This window comes from Rutilus rutilus, assembly GCF_951802725.1.
Source record: "Rutilus rutilus genome assembly, chromosome: 6".
In the NCBI taxonomy this organism is placed as follows: Eukaryota; Metazoa; Chordata; class Actinopteri; order Cypriniformes; family Leuciscidae; genus Rutilus; species Rutilus rutilus.
This window is the reverse complement of record NC_140214.1, coordinates 5,982,248-6,004,826: the sequence shown is the minus strand read 5'-3', so window position 1 is coordinate 6,004,826 and position 22,579 is coordinate 5,982,248. Positions and strand designations below refer to the sequence as shown.

At 37.0% G+C, this 22,579-nt stretch overlaps 1 protein-coding gene across 4 annotated transcripts in view; it reads left to right on the top strand.

Annotated features, from left to right (window-relative positions):
* The window catches only part of pde1cb (phosphodiesterase 1C, calmodulin-dependent b), a gene marked incomplete at its 5' end in the record, with an annotated part of 99,470 nt that overhangs the window by 34,026 nt on the left and 42,865 nt on the right, over window positions 1-22,579 (top strand). The window contains 2 exons of one of the 4 annotated variants that reach the window (XM_084411972.1): window positions 12,238-12,567; window positions 15,566-15,592. The exons of the other annotated variants lie outside the window; for them this stretch is intronic. Of the exons in view, the coding sequence (XP_084268098.1) occupies window positions 12,467-12,567; window positions 15,566-15,592 (128 nt within the window). Of the gene's footprint in view, window positions 1-12,237; window positions 12,568-15,565; window positions 15,593-22,579 lie in introns of those variants that run through there. 4 annotated transcript variants of the gene reach the window in all.

Sequence of the window (22,579 nt, the reverse complement as noted above, 5' to 3'; positions counted from 1 at the left end):
AAACGTGGACCACAGCACATATTCTCACTGTGTTTTGGACTATCTGAGATGAGCTCGGGCCCGGAGAACTCTGCAGCTTCTCTGCATAGAACTGATGTATAGCTTTTACAGAGATTAAAGTGGCATTCCTTGATGCAACAGCAGAGTGTGTTAAGTGACAACGGTTTTCCAATGTTCCCGAACACATGTGGCTGTATTTAACAGAGTAGCATGATGGTTTCTCATGCCGTGTCACATGAGGGCTCAAAGGTCATGCACATTTAACAGAGGTTTCCTGCTTTGCCCTACTTGTACTCAGATTTATCTGGATTCCCTGAATCTTTTCTCAATATTATATATAGTAGATGGTGAAAGACCTAAATTGTTTGCAATCTTGCATTGAGAAATGTGATTTTTGAATTGTTTGACAATTCTCTCATGACATTTTGCACCTAGTAATGAGCCATGACCCATCTTTGCTTGCAAAGACTGAGATGCTCCTTTTACACAGTCATAATACCCTCACCTATTATATAAAAATATAGAAATCTGTATAATTCACATATGCCTTGTTTACTCATAAAACCCAAGTTACGATTAATTGATTGGTTTGAGTGCCATTTTGTCAAGCAAAAACAAACAAACAAAAACCAAAAAAAAAAACTGGTTTTGAGGCGGGGCAATTCTTAATAGACTTTTCACTCATTTCCTCCACTTATCTTTCTCTAGTTCAGTGGTTCCCAAACCTGTCCTGAAGGCACCCCAACACTGCACGTTTTCTTTGTCTCCCTAATCAAACACACCTGATTCAACTCATCAGCTCATTATCACATGGGTTAATGAGCTGATGAGTTGAATCAGGTGTGTTTGATTAGGGAGACAAAGAAAATGTGCAGTGTTGGGGTGCCTTCAGGACAGGTTTGGGAACAACTGCTCTAGTTGCATTCACTCATTTCCCAAAGTCATTTTGAATTGTCAAAACAATACAACTGAAATGTGTCAATACAACAGATTTTTTTTTTGAGAATATCACATAAGCTGACTTCATAAATTGATGTTGATTTTCCTAAGATGTTTTTGTTTGAACTCGCCATTATGGTGATCAGTGTTCCCTTCGGTTGAGCACTTTGAACTTCATTTATAATGCTGTAATTCTCTTCCTGTTGTTGCCAGCGATGCAACAACAAATCACAGTTATTTGGTTTCTAAGGAAGGGAAGTAATAAATGGGTTGCTTTTAAAAGGTGACCTAACTTCTAACTAGATCTATTTTTCATGTTGAATAATGATCTTTTCAAATTTTATTGCTAACACTTATGTCATAAAAAACCTTGTGAAACTTTTAATTGAGTTGCTATAATACCTCTATATTTGTGACAATATCTTGCAATTGACCAGGCTTGAGTCACACACAGACTTCAGCATTCAGCACGCAAAACACAACAATGGTAACAATTTGTTATACAAATAAAATTGGCAAAAAAAAAAAAAAAGTAATAGGCTACAGCAATTGCATAATTTATTCATACTGCAAAGCATTTGTCAGTACAACATACCGGTACTATTCCGATTTCTCTTAGTTTTTTAAGGCAATCGATTTGCATGTCTTCTTTAAGTAAGTCTAACTAATTACATTTTACAGTGTAACTAAGATATTAATCTATATGAACATACTCTTGGATAATACTATATAAATACAAATTTAATGAAGTAAAAGATTAACATAAGTGAGTAACAATAATGAGTATATATGTGAATATATGATGATGGCTTATATATTAATATATAAGGAATACATACATTTAAAGATAAAATTAATAAGGAACAAATCATAAATGAAATATATGGATAGAAATATTAAATAAAATCATTATAAACATTGACCTTTTGGATACACCAATATTGTTGTTAATTTTAAAGTAATAGGATAGGATCATTTTGTGATTCTTTTGCGGCTTTAAAAAAAAAGTTTTATGCTGGTTGTAATTCACTGCCATTATGGACAAGCAAGAGCGTGAAGTGTCCCTTTAAGTATTCTTTTTCCATGCAATCTGAAATGCTGAAAAGCTTTTTAATCCATGTGTTGAGATCATCTATATGCTTGTATGTTTTCCAGACTACTAAAATTTTCCTTACTTCAAAATAATGACTGGATTGACACTCAAAGTCAGAGATTTTACTTGAAAAATCAGAAAAAAATCAATCATCCCGATCCAAACTCATCGAAAATCATCATTTGGAAATCAATCACTTTGTGTTCATGACATAAGAAATTGCATAAGAAAATGAATTTCTCTTGAGGTCAAAAGTGGGACATTTCAATTCTAGTCTTGAAAGTGGCATTCTCAGATCTTTCTGTTATGAAAGTGGCATTCGCAGATCTTTCGGTTTTAGTAAACAGAACACACTGATGCTTGCATCTTGCTTTTTCTTTTTAAATGCTTTCGGAAATGAAAATGTCCTTTCCCCCTAATAAATGGCAAGTAGCAAGTAGCAAATCATTGTCAGCGTGTCTTCAATTTTGCATCGATTTCATTCCTTTTTTATATAATACTAGTAATAATTCATTCATTCTTGTTAAGAGTGTAATATTGTACACAGCTGGTGGTCTGATTGGGACTGCGGATCTGGTCTCTTTATCAGCTCTAATATCCCAGTGTATCGATTTTAGGCAGCAACCCATTGATGGATATGAAGTTTGCCACTTCGTGCCTAAGGTCATAAAGAGGTCAAGAGGAAAGGCCTCATTAGCATATCCAGTCATCTTTGATCAGTGACGGCTCACATCAGAGAACCTGAGCCGTGTGTAATAATCTTAGAGCGTTGCATTGGGTATCTCAAAGAAATAGTTTTGTTTACAGTCTTATCAGAGTATAGTATCTCAAAATAAGCCCAAGTAATAATTGAAAACCACTAGTTGACTCGATTTATGACTTAAAATACAGTTGTTTAGCCAAGGTCATCGTGTCAGGACATAATTGATAAATTACAGTCAATGTGAAATTGTTGTATTGATCTCAGGCAGTGTTAGTGTTTATGCATTAACACACACACACACACACACACACACACACACACACACACACACACACACACACACACACACACACACACACACACACACACACACACACACACACACACACACACACATTCTTCTTCATGTAATTGGATCTTCATATCCATTTATTTATTAATTTACCCATTTATTTATTTAGTCATTTATTTTGCCATGGATTTATTTATTTAATTTAGATTTTGGTAAATCTGGTTAGAGCTGATATAGGTACAAATATATTTTTTTTCCCCCAGGATGGACGTTAATCTTTCCGTTTAGCCCTGCTGTTGTTAAATTTTTCATTAGATTTTTGGTCATTAAATGGGCAAATCAAATTTCCATCATTTAGCACCTCAGAATGACTTTGGCACCAGTTGCATGAGTATGCTAAAATCACTCGTTCAGACGGCCCTCATTAGCATGTGCGCTCTTAATAGTGATCACTTAATTCTCTTTTGACAATATGGCTTCACGGACTCATGTACTGTGACACAAGCGATTTGTTACATTTACAGGCGAGATGTCTCAATTTGTTCAGCGTGTCACATGGCATGTTCTTAATATTGGTTACTGTTATATTAACTCTGTTAAATTCTCATTAAAGCCTCTGGATCAGATGCCGACAGATGATTGAAAGAATAATGTTACCATTCTTCAGTCGGACAGATAAACACTTTAAATCAGAACCTGAAATGAGCCATTCATCTGTGTGTGTGTGTGTGTGTGTGTGCTGATCAAATGTCAGGAATCTATTTGGAAAATATCAACTTTAAATCATTCAATGGAACTCAATGAGACTTTTCAGATCTCATCCCACCTGGGACTCATTTGGCATCTCAGACCTTCATGCTATCCATAACCTGCTCTGCCACAGTATATATTTTCTCTGTAAAGCTGCTTTGAGACAATCTACATTGTTAAAAGCGCTATATAAATGAAAATGACTTGACTTGACTTGACTTGATAAAGTTCTTGTAATTTTTTTTGTGCAATATGCCGCAGATAGTCCACAAATGGTTTGTGGTTTCTCTCTTGGTTTGGTGTTTTCAAATTCATGTGAGTTGTGCATTGGAGAGAGACCTTCTAATGTCCTCCTGTGAGACCTTTCCTCTGTCAACACGGATGCTGGGAATGACCTGTGACATTTGAGAGACTTTTACCTTTGTAGGCTGTGATGTCTGCTGGATTCTGTTGAACTCCAAAGACTTTTAAAACGGTTTAAAGAACCACTTGTTGTTGGTGAGCATCTAGAGACCATTCCTTTACAGGGCAAGAAACAGTCTAATGTTGCTCATTAGTGTCTTGAGTTTTGGGATTTTTTGTTGTTGTTGTTGTTGCATTCATATCTGGGTTGTCAGTCTGGTCCAAATATATAATTCAATTGGAAGCTCTGTTCCAAAACCAAGTGAGTTTCAAACCTAGATGGTGTCAAGTAATAATACATTACAACATGACATCAGCTAATTAATATTCATGAGAAAAGTTTCATGTGTCTAGTGGTGATGATGCGATAGGCCACAGTAAGTGACGTCATTGACGTTAGAAGCTCTCAGCCTCTTGACACACACACACACACACACACACACACACACATACACTATAAACCTCACTTAAAAGAAAAGAACTGAGTTGAGGCAGCAGAAAGAGCAATCGCCTTCAAACATTACCTTTGAAGACCTCAGAGTCGACGGAGGGAACTGTTCGCATGTGCGGCACAGGGAGCTTCTCCATAGATGAAAGCAGGCCCGCGGTGATGTGTCTTTGAGACTTTGGCCTGGCATTATCTCCTGCATCAGGTAATTGAAAGGCCTCTGAAAGAGAAATCATCATCAGGAATGAACGGCAGGGAGGGAGACACAGGTAGAGCTGTAGCACCTAAAGGCAAAAACCGAGAGAATGTCAGGGAGAGAGATAAACGGACAGGACGGTTTAAGTTAAATGCACTATTTAAATGGTGATTTGTAAAGCCGCTCGACTCAAATATTAGCGTTTCTCTCTTTCCACCCAAGGCTGAATTACCAACCCTTAGGTTTCAGGCCACGCCCTCTACATAATGAGGACATGACTATGTCCTTGTGATTCAAATCGTTAAATAAACAAACATTACTAAACTATTTTTTATTAACAATGTAAAAATTCTGAAAGTTTTCTTTGATGGGCAGGTTTATGTCAGCAGAATGCTTTGTTTCATTAGGCGCGTTTCGATTAAAGATTTGTGCAAAACTTTTGCGATTATTATTCTTTTTCTTTCCTAAATATCGATAAAAAAACGATTGCGAAATGACGACGTTTCCATTAACCGATGTTATGCGACTAAAACGTAATTTTTTCTTCTCGTGATAAGTCATTCCAAAAATCATGGCAGCCACGTACCGCACTAGACATTATTATTATTATTAATGGAAGGAAACGTAGGCGTGTTATCCAAGCATTAATGGCAAGGAAAGACCTTTATACTGGGAGTGGCACATATGAGGTGTTTCTGGGGTTTTCTCACTCATTTCTGCTTCGAGGTCTCGATTGTGGCATTTCTTTGAGGTTTAGAATCCAGTATTTCTGTCATTCTTTTGTCTTTTATGAATTGAATAAAGAACTCTGTCTCGTATTCTGTCCAAACACACCACGCCTTCTAAGTCAGGTGACTGTAAATGCGCAAAAACTGTTTCCATTGCAGGTTTGCGAAATATTCCTTTTTCGAATTGCCTGAAAAACCACCTCATGCGAGCGTAAAAACTTTTAGCCGATAAATGGGAGTTTCCATTGGGCGTATTTTCAAATGCGCAATTTCAATTTGAAACGCGGCTATTGTGTTTGTTCCTTCTTGACCATCTAGTCTGTGTCAGTTTCATTTAGTTCACCTGTTGTTCGTTAATGAACTCATTGGTTCCCTTGTTTAGTTCTGGTATAAATACTCCGTTTTGTTCAGTTCTTGGTCCTGTCTCATCAGTGGTAAGTTGTTGTTTCCTGTGTTTTGCGCTTTTACCCGTGACAGTTTAGGGTTAGGGGATAGAAAATGTCATAAGCTCAGTATAAAAACCATTATATGCCCTCATAATGATAGGAATGTGTGTCTGTGTCCTAACACCAGGGTTGTGTGTGTGTAAGGTAATTACTTTAAGGAACTGCACACCCAGTTATTTTATTTATTTATGAAGTTACTTAGATTTTAGTTATTTAATGGTATTGATATTTTATCTATTTTCAGATTTTTTTTCCAAGATACATTACCTATATGTGAGAATTTCATTATATTATAGCATGCATATTCATGACATTATCCTGCGGCTGCGATGATTACTCGCATGACATTTAACTCTCAAAGTGACCTTAAAATGTCCCATTGGTTAGGCCTACTTTCCACAGAACTCTCTCTGAGAATTGATATAGTATTTGTAAAACTACTACTTTTAAATCAGTTGATACACTTAAGATTTATATCTTAAATATTAGAGTTCTATTCTTCTTCTCATTATTGGACAACTGATTTTGTTCTGAATATTACCAGCACACACCAGATTGTTTTGTGGAAATCTGCCGCACCTGCTGCTGTGTCTCGGCTTTCAATCACAGCTGTCCCTGAATGTCTCCCTGGAGAAAAAACATTTCCAGCGTGAGGAATTAGATCTCTGCATTAGTCTCAGGCCGGTCAGCCCTGCTCTCAGTCTTAGACCTATTGGATTTTCGAGGTGTTCAGGAAACTCCATTATGTAATGGCCCCATTGTGTGAAGCAGATGGAAAATACAAAAGCACAAGAAACAAAAGGAGGGGAAACCGTAATCAATTGTTTTTTCAAAAGAGCAGTGTAAGGCAAACCACAGAGTGGTTTTACGATTCTATTAGAGTTTGATGTTTTTATTCAGATGAATATGCTATAATAAAAACAACATTTACTGTATAGAGTACTGGATGCTTTTGCATTAAACGTTTAAGCTAAACTGTAGCTGCAAGCAATGAACCCTAAGTACATTATTATCATTTTTAAGTCATTAGCAGTTAAGAAAGATTCGTTTTGAATGAATTTGAGAAATTTGACTTATTTATCGTGAGAGCGCAATTCCAAAAAAGCGCAGATGGGAGTGGTGATCTACTGACGCCGCTCAAATTAAAGAACACAGACACAACAGGATCATTTCTATAATGACCAATGCAATCTACCAATTAGCTTCTGGTTTAAGAGAGGCTTTTTTGGGAGGTAAATTATGGCGCAAACACCAGTAAATTGACTAGCGCAAACCTTAGTAAATCACCTTGCATGAGTAAGTAAATCTGGCCCTAGGACTTTTATAATTAATAATAATAATAATAATTTGTTACATTTGTATAGCGCTTTTTCTGAGACCTCAAAGTGCTTTACATAGAAGGGGGGAATCTCCTCAACCACCACCAATGTGCAGCATCCACTTGGATGATGCGACGGCAGCCATATTGCGCCAGAACGCCCACCACACACCAGCTTACTGGTGGAGAGGAGACAGAGTGATGAAGACAATCAGCATATGGGGATGATTAGGAGGACATGATAGACAGAGGCCAAGGGGCAAATTTGGCCAGGATGCCGGCAGGATGCTTTTGAATGTAGATTGTGGTGTCTATTGTACATTACAGTTCAAAAGTTTGTGGTCATTAAGATTTTTTAATGCTTTTGAAAGAGTCTTATACTCACCAAGGCTGCATTTATTTGGATTTATTATTATGATTTTTTTAAGCATCATTACAGGCTTCAGTGTCACACATGATCCTTCATTTGCTGCTCAAGATATATTTCTTATTATTATCAATGTTGAAAACAGCTGTGCTACTTAATATCTTTGTGGAAACAGGTTTTTTTGATGAATAGAAAGTTCAAAATAACAACGATTTGAAATAGAAATCTTTTGAAACATTATTAATGACATTGCTGCCACTTTTGATCAATTTAATGCATCCTTGCTAAATATTTATTAATTTCCTTAAAAAAAAAAAAAAAAAAAAAAAGAAACTGACGACTGACTCCAAACTTTTGAACAGTAGTGTATATCTGAGCACACTGAGATCTTTTGTGAAAATTTAAAAAAAGATCCACGAGTTTAAATCTAAAAAGTGAGAGTCTCCATTTGTTCTCCATTAATCTTAGTGCTCTCTTGGAGAGCCGATTGAGATGTTAAACTTCCATAAAGCTCAGCTACTATAGAGAATGAATTGATAATGCTCCTATATTCTATAGAATTTATGAATTTGTTTGTTATGACGTAATCTCCTGATCGTCAAGACGAATCTGTTTATCATCTGCGAGTCCTGAAAAAAAATTAGCAATCATTGGGTCATTTAGGAAACAGAATGTGAGAATAGAGTGCTTCAGAGTGAATGTTTGTGTTAATGCGTATCTGACAGTGGGGTGCATATAATCTCACTCCACTGATGCACCGCTTTACAGCTGCAGGCTGATTGGCCTCTTCATCTCTCCAGTCACAGTTTGTGTCATTAACTGCTTTTCTGTTTCTCTTTTTCCTCCTCACCTCCTCTGTCTTTTCTCTCTCCAGCATAATAGGATGCCTAAATGTTATTGCGTTGCTATTTCATAGCCAAGGGGTGTGTTTTTGCATCCATTTGCACAATTGTTAATTGTTTTGCTAATTGTTTTAAGTAAACATGCTAGACGAACATTGTTGTCTTGTTGTCTTATCAGCATCTCACATCATAAGCACCACATATTTAAGATGTCCTCCCAAATTAAAAACAGTTCATACCTGTCCATTCTCGTGCATTTGGCCTGTTCTTTTAATGCAAAAATAAATTTCACACCAGCCAAATGAACCAAACTCTAATGGCAAACAAACCAAAAGTTCTAGGGCCATATCTTGCACCCAGCGCAATTGACTTTGTACACCGACGCATGTATCATTCCTATTTTGCACCCGACGCACAGCGGACTTTTGCCACCACAGATGCACGCCGGTAAACTAGGGAATGAACTTGCGCTCCCGGGGGCGGTTCAGCGAAAAGAGGAGGCGTGTTCCGGCGCAAACATTCCCTGGTGCTATTTTGCAGGTTTCGAAAATAATTCCGCCACTGACCAGGAAAAACCTAGTCTTGTGGCGCGTTGCGCTTTTTTAAGGGCGCATGCTTGGCCATAATCAATGTAGCGTGTGTACAACGCGCATACACTTTGATTCTCTCATCTACACAGAAGCAGCTGTTTTCATTTTTGCAAATCATACATTATTACAAGGAAAAATATTACCACACGAGGGAAATCATTGTGGTGTCCATGAAGATGTGAAAAAATAGGCATAAATCTAGCTTACACATTTACCCAAATTATTATACACCTGTTTAACCGAAGCTAATTTGGGTGGGTTCCTCCTAGGGCTGAACGATATTCTGTTTTAACATCGACATCGCGATGTGTGAATGAGCGATAGTCACATCGCCGGAACATGCGATGTGAAGGGTAACGTTAGTAGCACCCATAGTGTAAGAGAATGGTAGCACCAGGGTAGCACACAGTAAACACGAGTTTGTTGTATGGCTTTTTGCTGGGGTGACATAAGCGTTCCGCGTGCCTGCACAGTGATTGGTTCGCTGTGCCGCGCTCACCGCTCACAGCCAACATTCACTGGCAATCCTATAGCTAAAAATGCGCGACGAAGAGGATCCGCCGCAAAAAAAGTCAAAATCAGCTATTTGGGACTAGCCTATTTCGTCTACATAAAGGAGGATGTTGACCAAAAAGAGGTAGGCTACTTTGCTGGAGTGTGATAAAGTTGTGGATGGTTGTCTTTTTTTAAAAAGTCGTTTCGTGTTCGCATTTATGAGGAAAAAACAATGTTACGTGACATTACGGACTCGTCATGCGACCGTTATGAAAGGGGCACTTGCTTTAAAACTTTCACAGAGACCTCAAACAGAAAGCACAAAGCCTTTCTTTAAAACGAATTTCGTTTTGTATTAATTGTATCTTAATTTTAATCAGTATTTCATTATCCAATTTCCTGGATTTAATAAATAGCCTAAAAATTAAATATAGCAGCCAGCGCCTGAACTGGAGATTAAGCTATCATCCATGAACCGAAACTTAGCATAAAAGGTAGCCTACTCGTCTCACACACCTAAAAATAACAATAATAATAAAAAAATAGAAATATAACTATTATCTACAGAAGAACCATTAAAAAAAAAAAATTAATCTGTATGAAAAGTGCATTTCTCCCGATCACTGCTGCGAAGATCGCGAGTCAGTATCGTCAACTTCATCTTTACAGAAAACACTTGTTTATTAATAAACAATTAAAATGTCTCATTGTAATATTTTACATATTATTATTAATCATTACTTTTGCTGGTTCTAGGTGCCGTTTACATGAACGCGTCACTGAATCAGCACAGAAAACATAATTTTTCGGGTCCTAGAACCTGAAGAACGTTAGGTCCTGTGTAGAACGTTCACCGAATTCTGAGAGAAATATGTTTCTGGAATAAAATATTAAGTGGCCTTTTTGTCACTTGTAATGAAGCTTGCTTATTAGTGAAATTATTAATAACATGGAATGGTAATTATTGACTTTAGCCTGGATTGATGACTCGCAATATCGCGATATATATCGTTGGGAAAAAAATATCGCAATGTAATTTTTTTTCCCAATATCGTGCAGCCCTAGTTTCTCCCATCCCCATACAATGTCACTTCTCTGTCTTTTACGGCCCTGACGAGAACGTCGGTCTCCTCGGCTGTGAACCGCTCCTGGCGCGCGCCTGGCAAATCCGCCGTTATAATAGCAAACCGCCATTGGAACAAGCACGCCTGCTCTTAAAGGGAATGTGAGATGATGCTCTGATTGGTTTATTTCACGTTACGCCCAAACCACACCTGTGAGGAATGTAGTTACTTCAGACCAACCCATTTTAGATATGTGTCGGGCGCAAGAGTCATTTATCCCGCCGGTATAATAGCAACAGCGCCCAAGACCACAAAGTTACTTGTGTTTCGTGCTTGATACTTGCGTTTCAGATCGTTAAAATAGGGCCCCTAGTGTGATAGTCTAAATTGTATTGTATTTAAGTAAGTTTGTCTCCATGTTTCTTCAAAAAAAAAAAAAAAAAAAAAAAAAAAGTTCTGTAATGAAACTCTAGATGGCGCAGGCTGATAGGTCCTTATCTCAATCTGCTTGCCATCCCATCATTTTCTAAAGAGCACAGCTGATTGGTTCCTGCTGTATCTGTAGCCAATGAGCTCGCTGCTTAGCCTTTAAATACTGGTCAACATTGTCTATAGCTCTGTTTCAGAAACCCTCCACCTTCCCCAGCTCCACCTGTATAGATCTGTACAGTTGCAGCAGGCCTTACTTGCTCACAGCAGCGTGTTGTATATGTATTGGCAGTAGCAAGTCCCGTACAATTGTGTTTTAATAGTTTTCAAGTAAACATGCTAGATGAACCTCTTTGACCATTGCAACGTTTTGTTGATTTTTTTTTTTTTTTTTTTGCATCTCACACCATACGCACCACATTTTTAGCATACTTTGTCAAGTTAAAAACCATTCAGTTTTTAAAAATGCCTCTGCAGAAACGTGCATGTTCATTGTTTTGCATTTCGTCTATATATATATATATATATATATTTATAATACAAGAACGACGACTTTCACACCAATCAAATAAACTAAACTCTGAAGGCAAATTAACCAAAAGAGCTCTGGTGTGAAGGTCAAAATTATGTTGCTTTTAAATAAGCTTGTCTCAAGATGTTTCTTCAAAACAAATTTAGCAGATGTTATTCCAAAAAAGTAAAACTAGAAGCAAATGAGACATTTGCTTACTTAAGAGTGTATACATTTATGTGTTCTAGACAGTATATCTCAGATCATTCAGTCTTGGAAGAATTCGAGAAATGTCCATATTAAGATTTCTGACTTTTGATTGGTATCTTTGCGAATCTGAGCACATTCAGACCTCTTCTGACACTCAGGCATGCGAGATCACTAGGTTTTTTCCCTTCAGCAGATTCAAACAAAAGCCTCAGTTTAATCTCATTGCTGTCTAGGAGAAACAATTGAGATATTAAAGAGATGTCATTTGTGATTTGTCCTGTGGGAAGAGACCCAGTTTGTCATTATTGATCATACTGTCATCCCCGCTGGAGGCTTTAGTCACTCACGCTCAACTCCTCCCGCCAACACTCATGTCATGAAATCAGGAGTCTGGGTTAATCTGAGCTGCGCTGTGTTTTTGAGAGAGCGTGTGAGAGGGAGAGAGAGAGAGAGAGAGCGTACTGCAGTACCGTCACACTCTCCCTGTGCTCAGACCGAGAGTGGAGCACGAGGGACAGGAGGAGGAGGAGGCAAGAGCAGGGCTGGATGACTGCAGCGTCCCGACCACAGCTCATCTGAAGAGGGGAAACACTCTCCTCTGCTCCGGCTCTGGGATTTAGTTTTTTTTTCTTGTCTTGACATCATGGAGTCTCCCACCAGAGAGATCGAGGAGTTTGAAAGCACGTCGCTCAAGTACTTACAGCCCGACCAGATCGAGAAAATCTGGCTCCGACTGCGTGGACTGTGAGTATGAGTTTTTTCAACAGGTTTTCTTGTGTTTTGTGTATTTGTGTGTGTGTGTGTGTGTGTGTGTGTGTGTGTGTCTATCTAAGAGGTTGACCAAGAGGCTAAATCTCATGTATACAAGTCAAGGTCACTTTCAACCCTAAAATCAAAAGAAAATTTTTATAAATTACAATCTGCACAAAGCCTAAAGCTTGGTTTAGGACTGTTTTTCATGGAGACATTGTTTTTGTTGTTGTTGATTCCCGAAAATCACACTTTTTGTTTAAATCAGCATAAATTAAACACAGTACAACAAATTCTATCATACTTTTAAACAATAAAAATAATGATTAATAAAAAATAAACATTTTTGAAAATATAATGCCCCCCCATTATAATAATGAGGATGTTTTTGGGATATTTTGTAATTGTCATAAAAATGTCACCATGCAAAAAGTCTTAATGGTCCTAATTCCTTTTTTTATTCTCTCATTTTTTGGGAGCGTGAAATGACTTATTTTTCTGGACAGATTTACACAAGAAGAAAAATGTAAAAATATATTTTTTTAAATAAGCAAAATATGAATATTCACAAATATTAAACTTTAAATTACAGTCATTGTTAATATAAAAGTGTTTTATTGTGATTTTATTCACTATTCAATAAGGTCATTTCAGATTTTCAGACTCAGAGAGTTGGTGACTTTTTATTAATATGTTTCAAATACTTCTCAAATATATATTAAACAGCTCCATCATCTGTAGAAAAACGAATCTCTTTCGATGTCAATCAGTTTTTCTCTCTGGCTGTTATTGGGAGACTGGAGAAAAAAGTCTCTTATTGTCACAGAACTCAGGAAATGAAATGCAATTTCCTCACTATGTGTGAAGAAGAAAGGACGAGTGAGAGAAGGAGAAAGAAAAAGCGAATGAAAGCAAGAAAGAGATGATTGAGGGCAGGGCTTGTTTATCTCCTCTCGTATTTTCTCCCTTCATGGAGTAGAATAGTAACTTTCTTCTGTTAATGTTATGTTTGAAGAGTTTTGTGTGTGTGTGTCTCAACATGAAATCAAATTGGCCCTGTTTAGTTTCTTAAAACATGTTTCTGGAGAAAATGTCTGTCTTCATAATCTTTCATCCAAATATATTAACTTGTTCCACCTCTTAAATTAATTTCCTTCTCGGCTGACGTAAACTAGTTATATTTCAACTCCTCCCCTCCAACCACCTGTCATTCAGAGACACTTTTCATAATCCAATCAATTCCTTATGAACAAAATCATGTCCCGTCCATCTTATTTTACTTGTTAAATATCATATACTTCACTTGAACATTCAGAGTCATAGTACAGATATATATAAGGAATAGTTCGCCTGAAAATGTAAACAATTATACACAATCAATTTAAATAGTTAATTCAAACATGTTTTCTGTGGAACACAAAAGACGGAAAAAGAGAATTCTGCTGAATATCAAAGCTGTTCTTTTCCTCAATGACAGCAGATTGACCGGTTGCGGTCAAGCTCAAAAAAACATCAGAAAGCACCATAAAAGTGCATATAACGTAATTGACATCACAGCTGGTGTACAGATGAAACTCGAAAAATTAGAATATCGTGCAAAAGTTCATTTATGTCAGTAATTCAACTTAAAAGGTGAAACTAATATATTATATAGACTCATTACATGCAAAGTGAGATATTTCAAGCCTTTATTTGTTATCATTTTGATGATTATGGCTTACAGCTATGAAGATCTTTTCACAATATTCCAATTTTGAATTTGGGGTTTTCATAAGTTGAATTACTGAAAGTTTTGCACGATATTCAAATTTTTCACAAATTGAATTTGTTTTATTTGTGAATAAGCACTTTTGCTGTCCTGTTTAACAGAGGGCAAAACAAGTGCTCTTTTTGCCAAAATTACATCAGTCCCTTTACTGGGTTTGGATGGTTGCCCGTCACAGGACGTCAGGCCAGTCCACAGGCTGTTAAGCTGTTTTGCAGTGTTTTGGGCATGTAGAAGCAGCTGTATATATGTGCATGTTAAAGGTTACTGCAGTGGGTAAATCTGACCGCATCAGCATTTAATCTCACCGAAAGCCTCAAACATGCACAGCTGTCATGGGTGTGTGCGCATACAGTACGTGGATATGGTAATGCATGTGCTCTTGTGTGCATACAGCCTCTACTCATAATTGTGTTTGGTGACTTCAGAAAGAAAAGAAGGAGTTTCCTTCTCTTACGGAGCAATTTCAGGCACCAGTGATAGTGCCTCATGGCAGGAATGAGTAATGATTGGGCAGCTCAGATTTTTCCTGTGCGCTGACTAATTGCTTCACCGTCCTTGTGTTGTTAATGGCCTTTTTGGAGACACGTATAAGGACTGTTAGGGACATCGAAGTGGCGCTTTAAACAGCATGTATTCTAAGTCATAAATGCTTGGATTCTTAATGGAGGCTAAGAGGTTTAATGGCTCGTCTCAAAAACTGAAAAGATTAGATTTTTCCCATTTTATTTGTTTAAGCCAGAAAGGGGCGTGTTTTGCATGTGGAGACCATTTTATATAATCTTAAAAGTATATAACATAACGAGGTTTCTCATGAATATTAATATTCATGTTACAGTTATACATTTATAAATGCATTCGACCACTATTAAAATGTGATCTTAGCCTTAAAAATATGTTCTAAGTTCTAAATATGTTCCCATTAAGCTACATTATGAAAACGTTATTTCCGAAAATGTTCTCTGAACATTCAAAACGTCCAGTTTTTAAATGTTTTACGTTAAGGTAACATTCAATTCTAGCATTCTTCAAACATTATGACATTGTAACTTTTGAATGTTCTCTGGCCGGATAACATTGAACGAACATTCTATTAACGTTAGCTAAAGTTCTTAGAACGTTTCCTGTTAACTGGGAAACAGCAGGGTTCAAAATGTAGATTGTGTGTGTGCGTGTGTTTATAGTAGCCAAATGCAGGTTTTTAACATAGTGTTTGTTTTGTTTCAGGAGGAAGTACAAGAAAACATCACAGAGGTAAGACAGTGAAGATCTGAGGTGTGCTGAACTCATCACTGTCCTCTGTCAACAAACACTTTCAGCAATAAATGTGATTTTTCTAATATTTGTGCTTCATGTACTTGTATGTATAAGCCAGATTCAGTAACATTAACCTTAAGCATGGTCTCCCTGATGGAAAATTCAACTAAAGCCCTATTCGGACGGGATTAGCTTTACAATGGTAGATGGAGTAATGCAATTTTACCACAGGACGCCTGTAATATTAATGGCCAATTCGCACGGGATAAGATATCTCAGTAAAACTAGGGGGAGGGGTAACTCGATTTACACACCGCCGTCCCCCTCCTGTCGTCATGTGTGTATTACGTTGCTTCCTGATATCGCGTGCGCAAACACATATAACCTATTATGTCTGGTCGAACGATGTATTAATTAACTTCAGATTGGATTGTGTTGGTAATAGGCACTTATGTTGTTTTGTGCCTCTAACAAGTGCTTTCGATCTTCCTTCTGATCCGAATGGTGTGTGGTGGAACACACTTGAGTTTTGCCACAGACTCGTTCCAGCGTCTAGAACGCAACTGGATGCTTTTTCAAGCGTCTCCATACTTGAAAAACCACGGAAAACTACTTTTAAACAGGAAATGACGAAATAGTTACGTACATGTTTACAGCGGGTATATTCGCACAGGATTAGTATTACCTGAGGTCATTTTTCCGGACCTTTTTACTGAACGTAAAAGTCGCCGTAATCTTTACTGACTTTGTCCGTTACTGGCACGTTCGGACGGGACTAAATTTAATCACAGAGAAGCTCTGGTAATAATTTCTTAACCCCACCTCTCCATGTTAAAGTAGTCCCGTCCGAATAGGGCTTAAAACTACCTTAAGGGAGCTGGTTTGCTGGTCTAAGCTGGTTTAGGTGGTTGAACTCCTTCCTAGTAAAATCTCTCATAGATTTGAAATGGTCAGGCTGTTTTTTTTAACAGGTCAAGTGGAATGTTGCTGTTCCAATGTGGTCTAAAGATTCTAAAGGTTCTTAATTGGCGTCTATGGTTCCATGAAAAATCTTTAACATCCTTTGAAACTTTCCATTCCACAAAAGGTTAATTTGGAAAATGGTTCTTTAGATTTTTTTAATATTCATCGCACTAAGAAAAAATGGTTCTTTTAAGAACTGTTCACCAAATGGTTCTTTTATGTCATTGCTGTGAAAAAAAACCCTTTTGGAACCTTTATATTTAAGAGTGTACCAGTACTAACGGTAGATCAATTCAGCCAGGTTAGTAGACCAGCAGATATCACAGACCAGCTAGAAACTAGTTTGAAAAACCCGCAAGATTACAAAGTTATTTTGCTTTTGGAAGAACAAGCAATGAGTTGTGTATGGTATGACCAGAAATGTGTATTAAGAAAGTAAATGAGGTCAGTTTTGGCTTTCTGTTGACTTTGGTTTGAGCTGGATTCAACAGCAGCCGCTCGTATAAAAGATTTATCAGAATTTCTGATAAATCCCATTAGAAACACTGAGCCCTGATTGTGGAGTAAGCTTGTGACGGAGTAAGAGTTACCTCGTGCACTTATCAGAATTACATGGCAACACAAACCACAATGCAGCGTGCAGCGTTTGTATGCAGTATGTGGCTCTTCACAGAAAACATCTGTTGAAACAAACGTGCTTCGGTCTGCGCTGAGCACTCTGTAATTATGAGTGAGAAGAGGTGGAGAGACAATAACAGAGAAAGAAAGATGTCAGGAGAGCCAATGCTGAAACGTAACGTAAAAGAGACCGAATGAGAGAAACACACACACAGAGAGAGATGGTTAAGTCGGGTCTAATATTAGTGTGAGAGTGGGTTTAATTGGGGGGGGGGGGCTCAGCAGAGACTTTCCTCCGCTAACAGAGGGAGGGATGACTTCCTGTGCAGCTCCTCTCTGATTGACAGCTCAATGGGAGTCTGGGTAATTATGGCAGGCTAATTGGCTACAGAGCATTCTGGGACTCTGTCATTACAGACGCAACAGGACAGTTACAAACACACGTGTGCATGGACACACACACACACACAAACACACACACACACACACACACATAAAAAAAAGGCATGAGGATTTTTCCTTAATTTTCATGTTAAATGAACTGAGCAGTTATTCTCAGTGTAACTTTTATTATTTAGTAATATTACAATACACTATAATTCAAAAGTTTGGAGTCAGTAAGATTTTTTTATTTATTATTATTAATACATTTATTTAGCAAGGATGCATTTATAATGTAACAAACAATTTCTATACAGATTTCTTGACTTTCTAAATAAATCCTTTTTTTTTTTTTACAAAAATGAAGCAACTGTTTTCAACACTGATAATAAGAAATGTCTCTTGAGCAGCAAATGAGCATATTCAGGGCTCCAGACTGCGATTAAATGGTGGCATTTTGCGACCATTTTTTCTGCCGGTGCGACAAAATTTTGTTAAGCGTTGCACTGGTTAAGAGTTGGGGTTAGTTAACCCTAACCCAACTGATGAGAGCTGCCATTTCTGTGTTATATGACCAGTAAACGGTAAATGAAGCGAAAGCAGAATGAAACCTGTGCAGCATAGACGGTTTATCAGATCGGACCATTAATAGACACCGCAGCGCGGGCTCAGAGCTGAGCTGTGTTTAAGTCCAAAATAGTTTTTGCCCTTCCATCGCTGTGCAATGTCTTTAAATGGAACGCCGTAAGCCCTTGATTACTTGGAATCCGCAATGGAGCAAATGTATTTTTTACAGGTTTTTTTCCTTATAAATTTGTTTTATGCACCATTCTATAGGCCTGTATGTATGTTTGGGCTGTTGGAGAAAATATAAAAAATGACAAAAATGAAAATTATATTATAAATAAACTATAAAAGGGATAGTTCACCCAAATATTAATAATCTGTCATCATTTTGTTCCAAACCTGTATGAGATTCTCTCTTCTGCTGAACACAAAAGAAGATATTTTGAAGAATGTCGGTAACCATGCAGTTGATGGGACTCATTGACTTCCATATTATTTATTTTAGATGGGGCTTATCAACTGTTTGGTTACCCATATTCTTCAAAATATCTTCTTTTGTGTTCAGCAGAAGCATTCAAATTCGGCGCAGATTTCTCTGTTATAAACCATAATCAGGTCAAACAGAGCTGACGTGGAAACCTGGAGAACAAGTTATAGAAGGCTTTTCAGTCACAAATCACCAGCATTCACCATAGATTTAATGTAGTAATGCTAACTGTAACCATATTGTGGCCGAATTCGAATGTTTTTCAGATTATTCATTTCAGGGTTCGTACAACCTTTTGAGAGTGAAATTCAAGCACTTTTAAGGACTTTCAAGTGCTTCACACAACTTTTTCCAGCACTTCAAAGCTCTTATGTGTGCCCTTAAATTTTCAGATTATGCTCATAGTCTGGAGCCTGATATCAGAATGATTTCTGAAGAATCATGTGACTGAAGACTGGAGTAATGATGCTGAATATTCAGCTTTACCATCACAGGAATAAATTACAGTTTAAAATATATTAAAATAAAAAAAGTTATTTTAAATTGTAATAATATTTCACAATATTACTGTATTTTTGATCAAATAAATGCACACACACACACACACACACACACACACACACACACACACACACACACACACACACACACACACACACACACACACACACACACACACACACACACACACACACACACACACACACACACACACACACATATATATATAAAAACGTCATCACATAAAATGTGTGAGAAACAATGGCAATCCAATTCTTTCTCTGATTGTCTATATGAATATATATGCATGCATACTCTGTAATTACTTGAAATGCTAAGTGTTGAGATGACAATCAGATAAAGAATTGGATTGCCATTGTTTTTCACATATTTTATGATTATGTTTTTATGGTGCGTGTTTGGAGCTTGGTCACTGTATGCTTTTGTTGACTGGGAAAGAGCAGTTTGAATATTTCCTAAAACTTTTGTGTTCCAGTGATCAACATGAGGATGAATAAATTGACAGAAGTTAGGTGAACTGTCCCTTTAAGCACTTTCTTCAAATAATTGACTGACATAACTGTTAGGTGAATCAGACTAGTTTTTAGAAATCATACAGAAAAGTTCGACAGCATTTGCAATTAATCTCAAAAGTTATTGAGCTGTACTTTAGCAGTTCTTTCCAAATTTCTGAAAGGTTTTGGGAGACCTGCAGTGGCAGGAGTCTAGAGCTCTTGCACCTGGAGTAAATATAGGCTGTAAATATAGGATGATAATAAATGCAGGAATAATTGGTGCAGAATGTTGGAGTGGTGGCTGCAAACACTCACAGAAAGTGAAGAGAAGAGCGTTGGTCTAATTCGGTACTGAAACACCTGCATGTAAATGACACCAGCCATCACACACACTTCACATGAGCTCTTAAAAACCACTCCACATCCCCATTGATGATAAGAGTGAGTTGACTGTGTGTTTGACACAAACAGGCTGATATCTCTTAAAATATATTGATATGCAATTTATCTGTAATTAAAATGCTGTTGTGAAGTGATTTGATAGGATACTGTAATGTACACTGCATAAAAGCATGTGAAACAGAAATACAAAGGGAAATGTTTTAAACAATATTCTTATATTGCATGCTTCATTTAGAAAGTGGCACCCAGTTAGTATTATTTTAGAGAGAAATAGTTATTTTGTGTAAAAAATTAAAATAAAATAAAAAATAAAGCGTAACAAAGCCAAAGCCTTAGTTAAATAAATTATAGGATTAGAAGGGAATTAAGAGAATAAAATAAGTTTTAAGTCGTTATGAAGAAATCAATTTGAACTATTTGCTAATATAATTTTATTTTAAAAATATGCACACATTCACTCTTATTGTTAATGTAAAAATGCGAAACGTTTCTTGTCTTGTCACATTCCGTTATGAATTACATGAATCGTAAATTATAGTATATTTTCCCATTTAAAATGGCAAAATGTATTAATAAACTTGAGTAGTTTGCATTGCTAGATTATATTTTTCTATTGTAAAACAGTTGTCAAATATTATGTTTAGCTTACCAACCATGCACTCCTTCACTGTTAAAACACTCATCTTCTGTGAACAGTAAGCCCCGCCGCCTTTGATTTGATTGGCCATCTCAATCATTTGACATTGACGACGTTGTAGCTAAAAATGTAACTTTTGAAACTTGATGTCGTCTTAACAACAAATAGAGCATAATGGAGTGCATTATGAATATTAGTGAGGACAATTTAGCCATTTGTAATTATTGTCTATAACGGTTACGACCCTGAACAACACCACGATTCCCTGCTAATGCTACAGCAGTCATTGGACATTCTAGTGCTATAGATGCATTTTCATTTTTTTCTCTACATGTGTACACCTCTCTGTCTCTCTCTCTGTTTCTGTCTGGCCTGTCAGGTGCTTTTTTAAAGCAGATTTGCGTGTGTCCACTGGGGCCGGCTCTGTGTAATTGTCATGATCGCACTGAGTTGCTTTGTTGGAGCAGGTGCAAGACCACCCCCTCGAAAATTAACTTCCTCTCTCTGGCCATCTACTTCAGACTGATCTTACATTGTGAAAAACATACATGTGCATTTGGTTATAAAGCTCATTACCTTTGTAAAAATTGGCCAAAGTGCTAAAGAAAAGAGTTTTACCATATTTTTTTTTGCACATCATTTGGTGAACTTCTCCAAACTTCACCTAGTATAGATACCAACTGCACTAATAATAATAATAATAATAAAATAGTTTCTTGTTTAAAATGTTTCTATCATACTTCACAGTGACTGGATGGAGCAAGTTTATGAAAACAGAATAAACTTAAAAATATGTCCAGTTATTATGAACTTCACCATAAAAAAGCATCTAGATACCAACTGGAATAATACAAATAATAATAATAATAATATAAATAAATTCCCTGGTGTTTAGGAATAATGTTTCTGTCTTCACAGTTACTGGAAGGAGCAAGTTTCTGAACACAAATTGGTTTTATTGATGGATAAATGTGGATAATCAGGTGTAAATATGCTCATGTGACCTCATCATAGATTTCTGAACAATTTCTTTAAGCTTTATTAATGGTGTAGCATAGCTGTTTTACAGCGAATTACATTGCTGACCTGATCCACATATGGACCAGAATATCATATTGGGTATAGGCTTGCTCGTTTCACCAGTAAGCAACCCCATAGAAACACCTTGGCATTATAATGACAAGTTTTGCACACTACCTAGTGTGAAATTAGGTTCACTAAATGTTTTTTTTTAGAGAAGGGAATTTGTTGTGAGTGTTGAACGTTTGATTATGTTTGGTATTTTGAACTTTTTTTCATTTCAGAAGAACAAGACTAATCTTTTTTTTCCCCTAAAGTATTGACTTTCATGTTATTTTGTTTTGGCTGTTGTAAATGGATTTTTCCTCTCTGTAAACAAAATAAAATGCAGTCCAGGCTGTTGCTTGTAATTTCAAAGCTCCATATCGTCTGCAGCAGAGCATTGGCACTATAGATCAAACGCCAGCGCAGTCGTGAACTCTTCCCTCATATCAAGTTTGCAGCAGACTTCATATCCTGTCAACACTCAGATTTACACAGATGATTACTTTATTTAGTGCTGAGTATCTCTCCTGAGGTTAATGAACCATTCATGCCACTTTATTACCTCTGCCCTCCTGCGACGTGGTGCCAGGCTTTGCCAATCCATCAGCTGCTCGGGCATGGCTGGCCCTTCTGACAGAGTGAACTAACAGGATTGATATCGAACCGGCTGTGGAGAACTGGTAATTATTTACCCTGGCTGATGTTTGTCTTCGGATTTGTGTGTGTGTGTGTCAGAGGTTAGTGGCAGAACATTTTTAAAGGAATAGTAGTTTCCCAAAATGAACATTCTGTCATCATTTACGAACCTTCATGCCATTTTAGCCCAGCATGACTTGATTCTGAACACA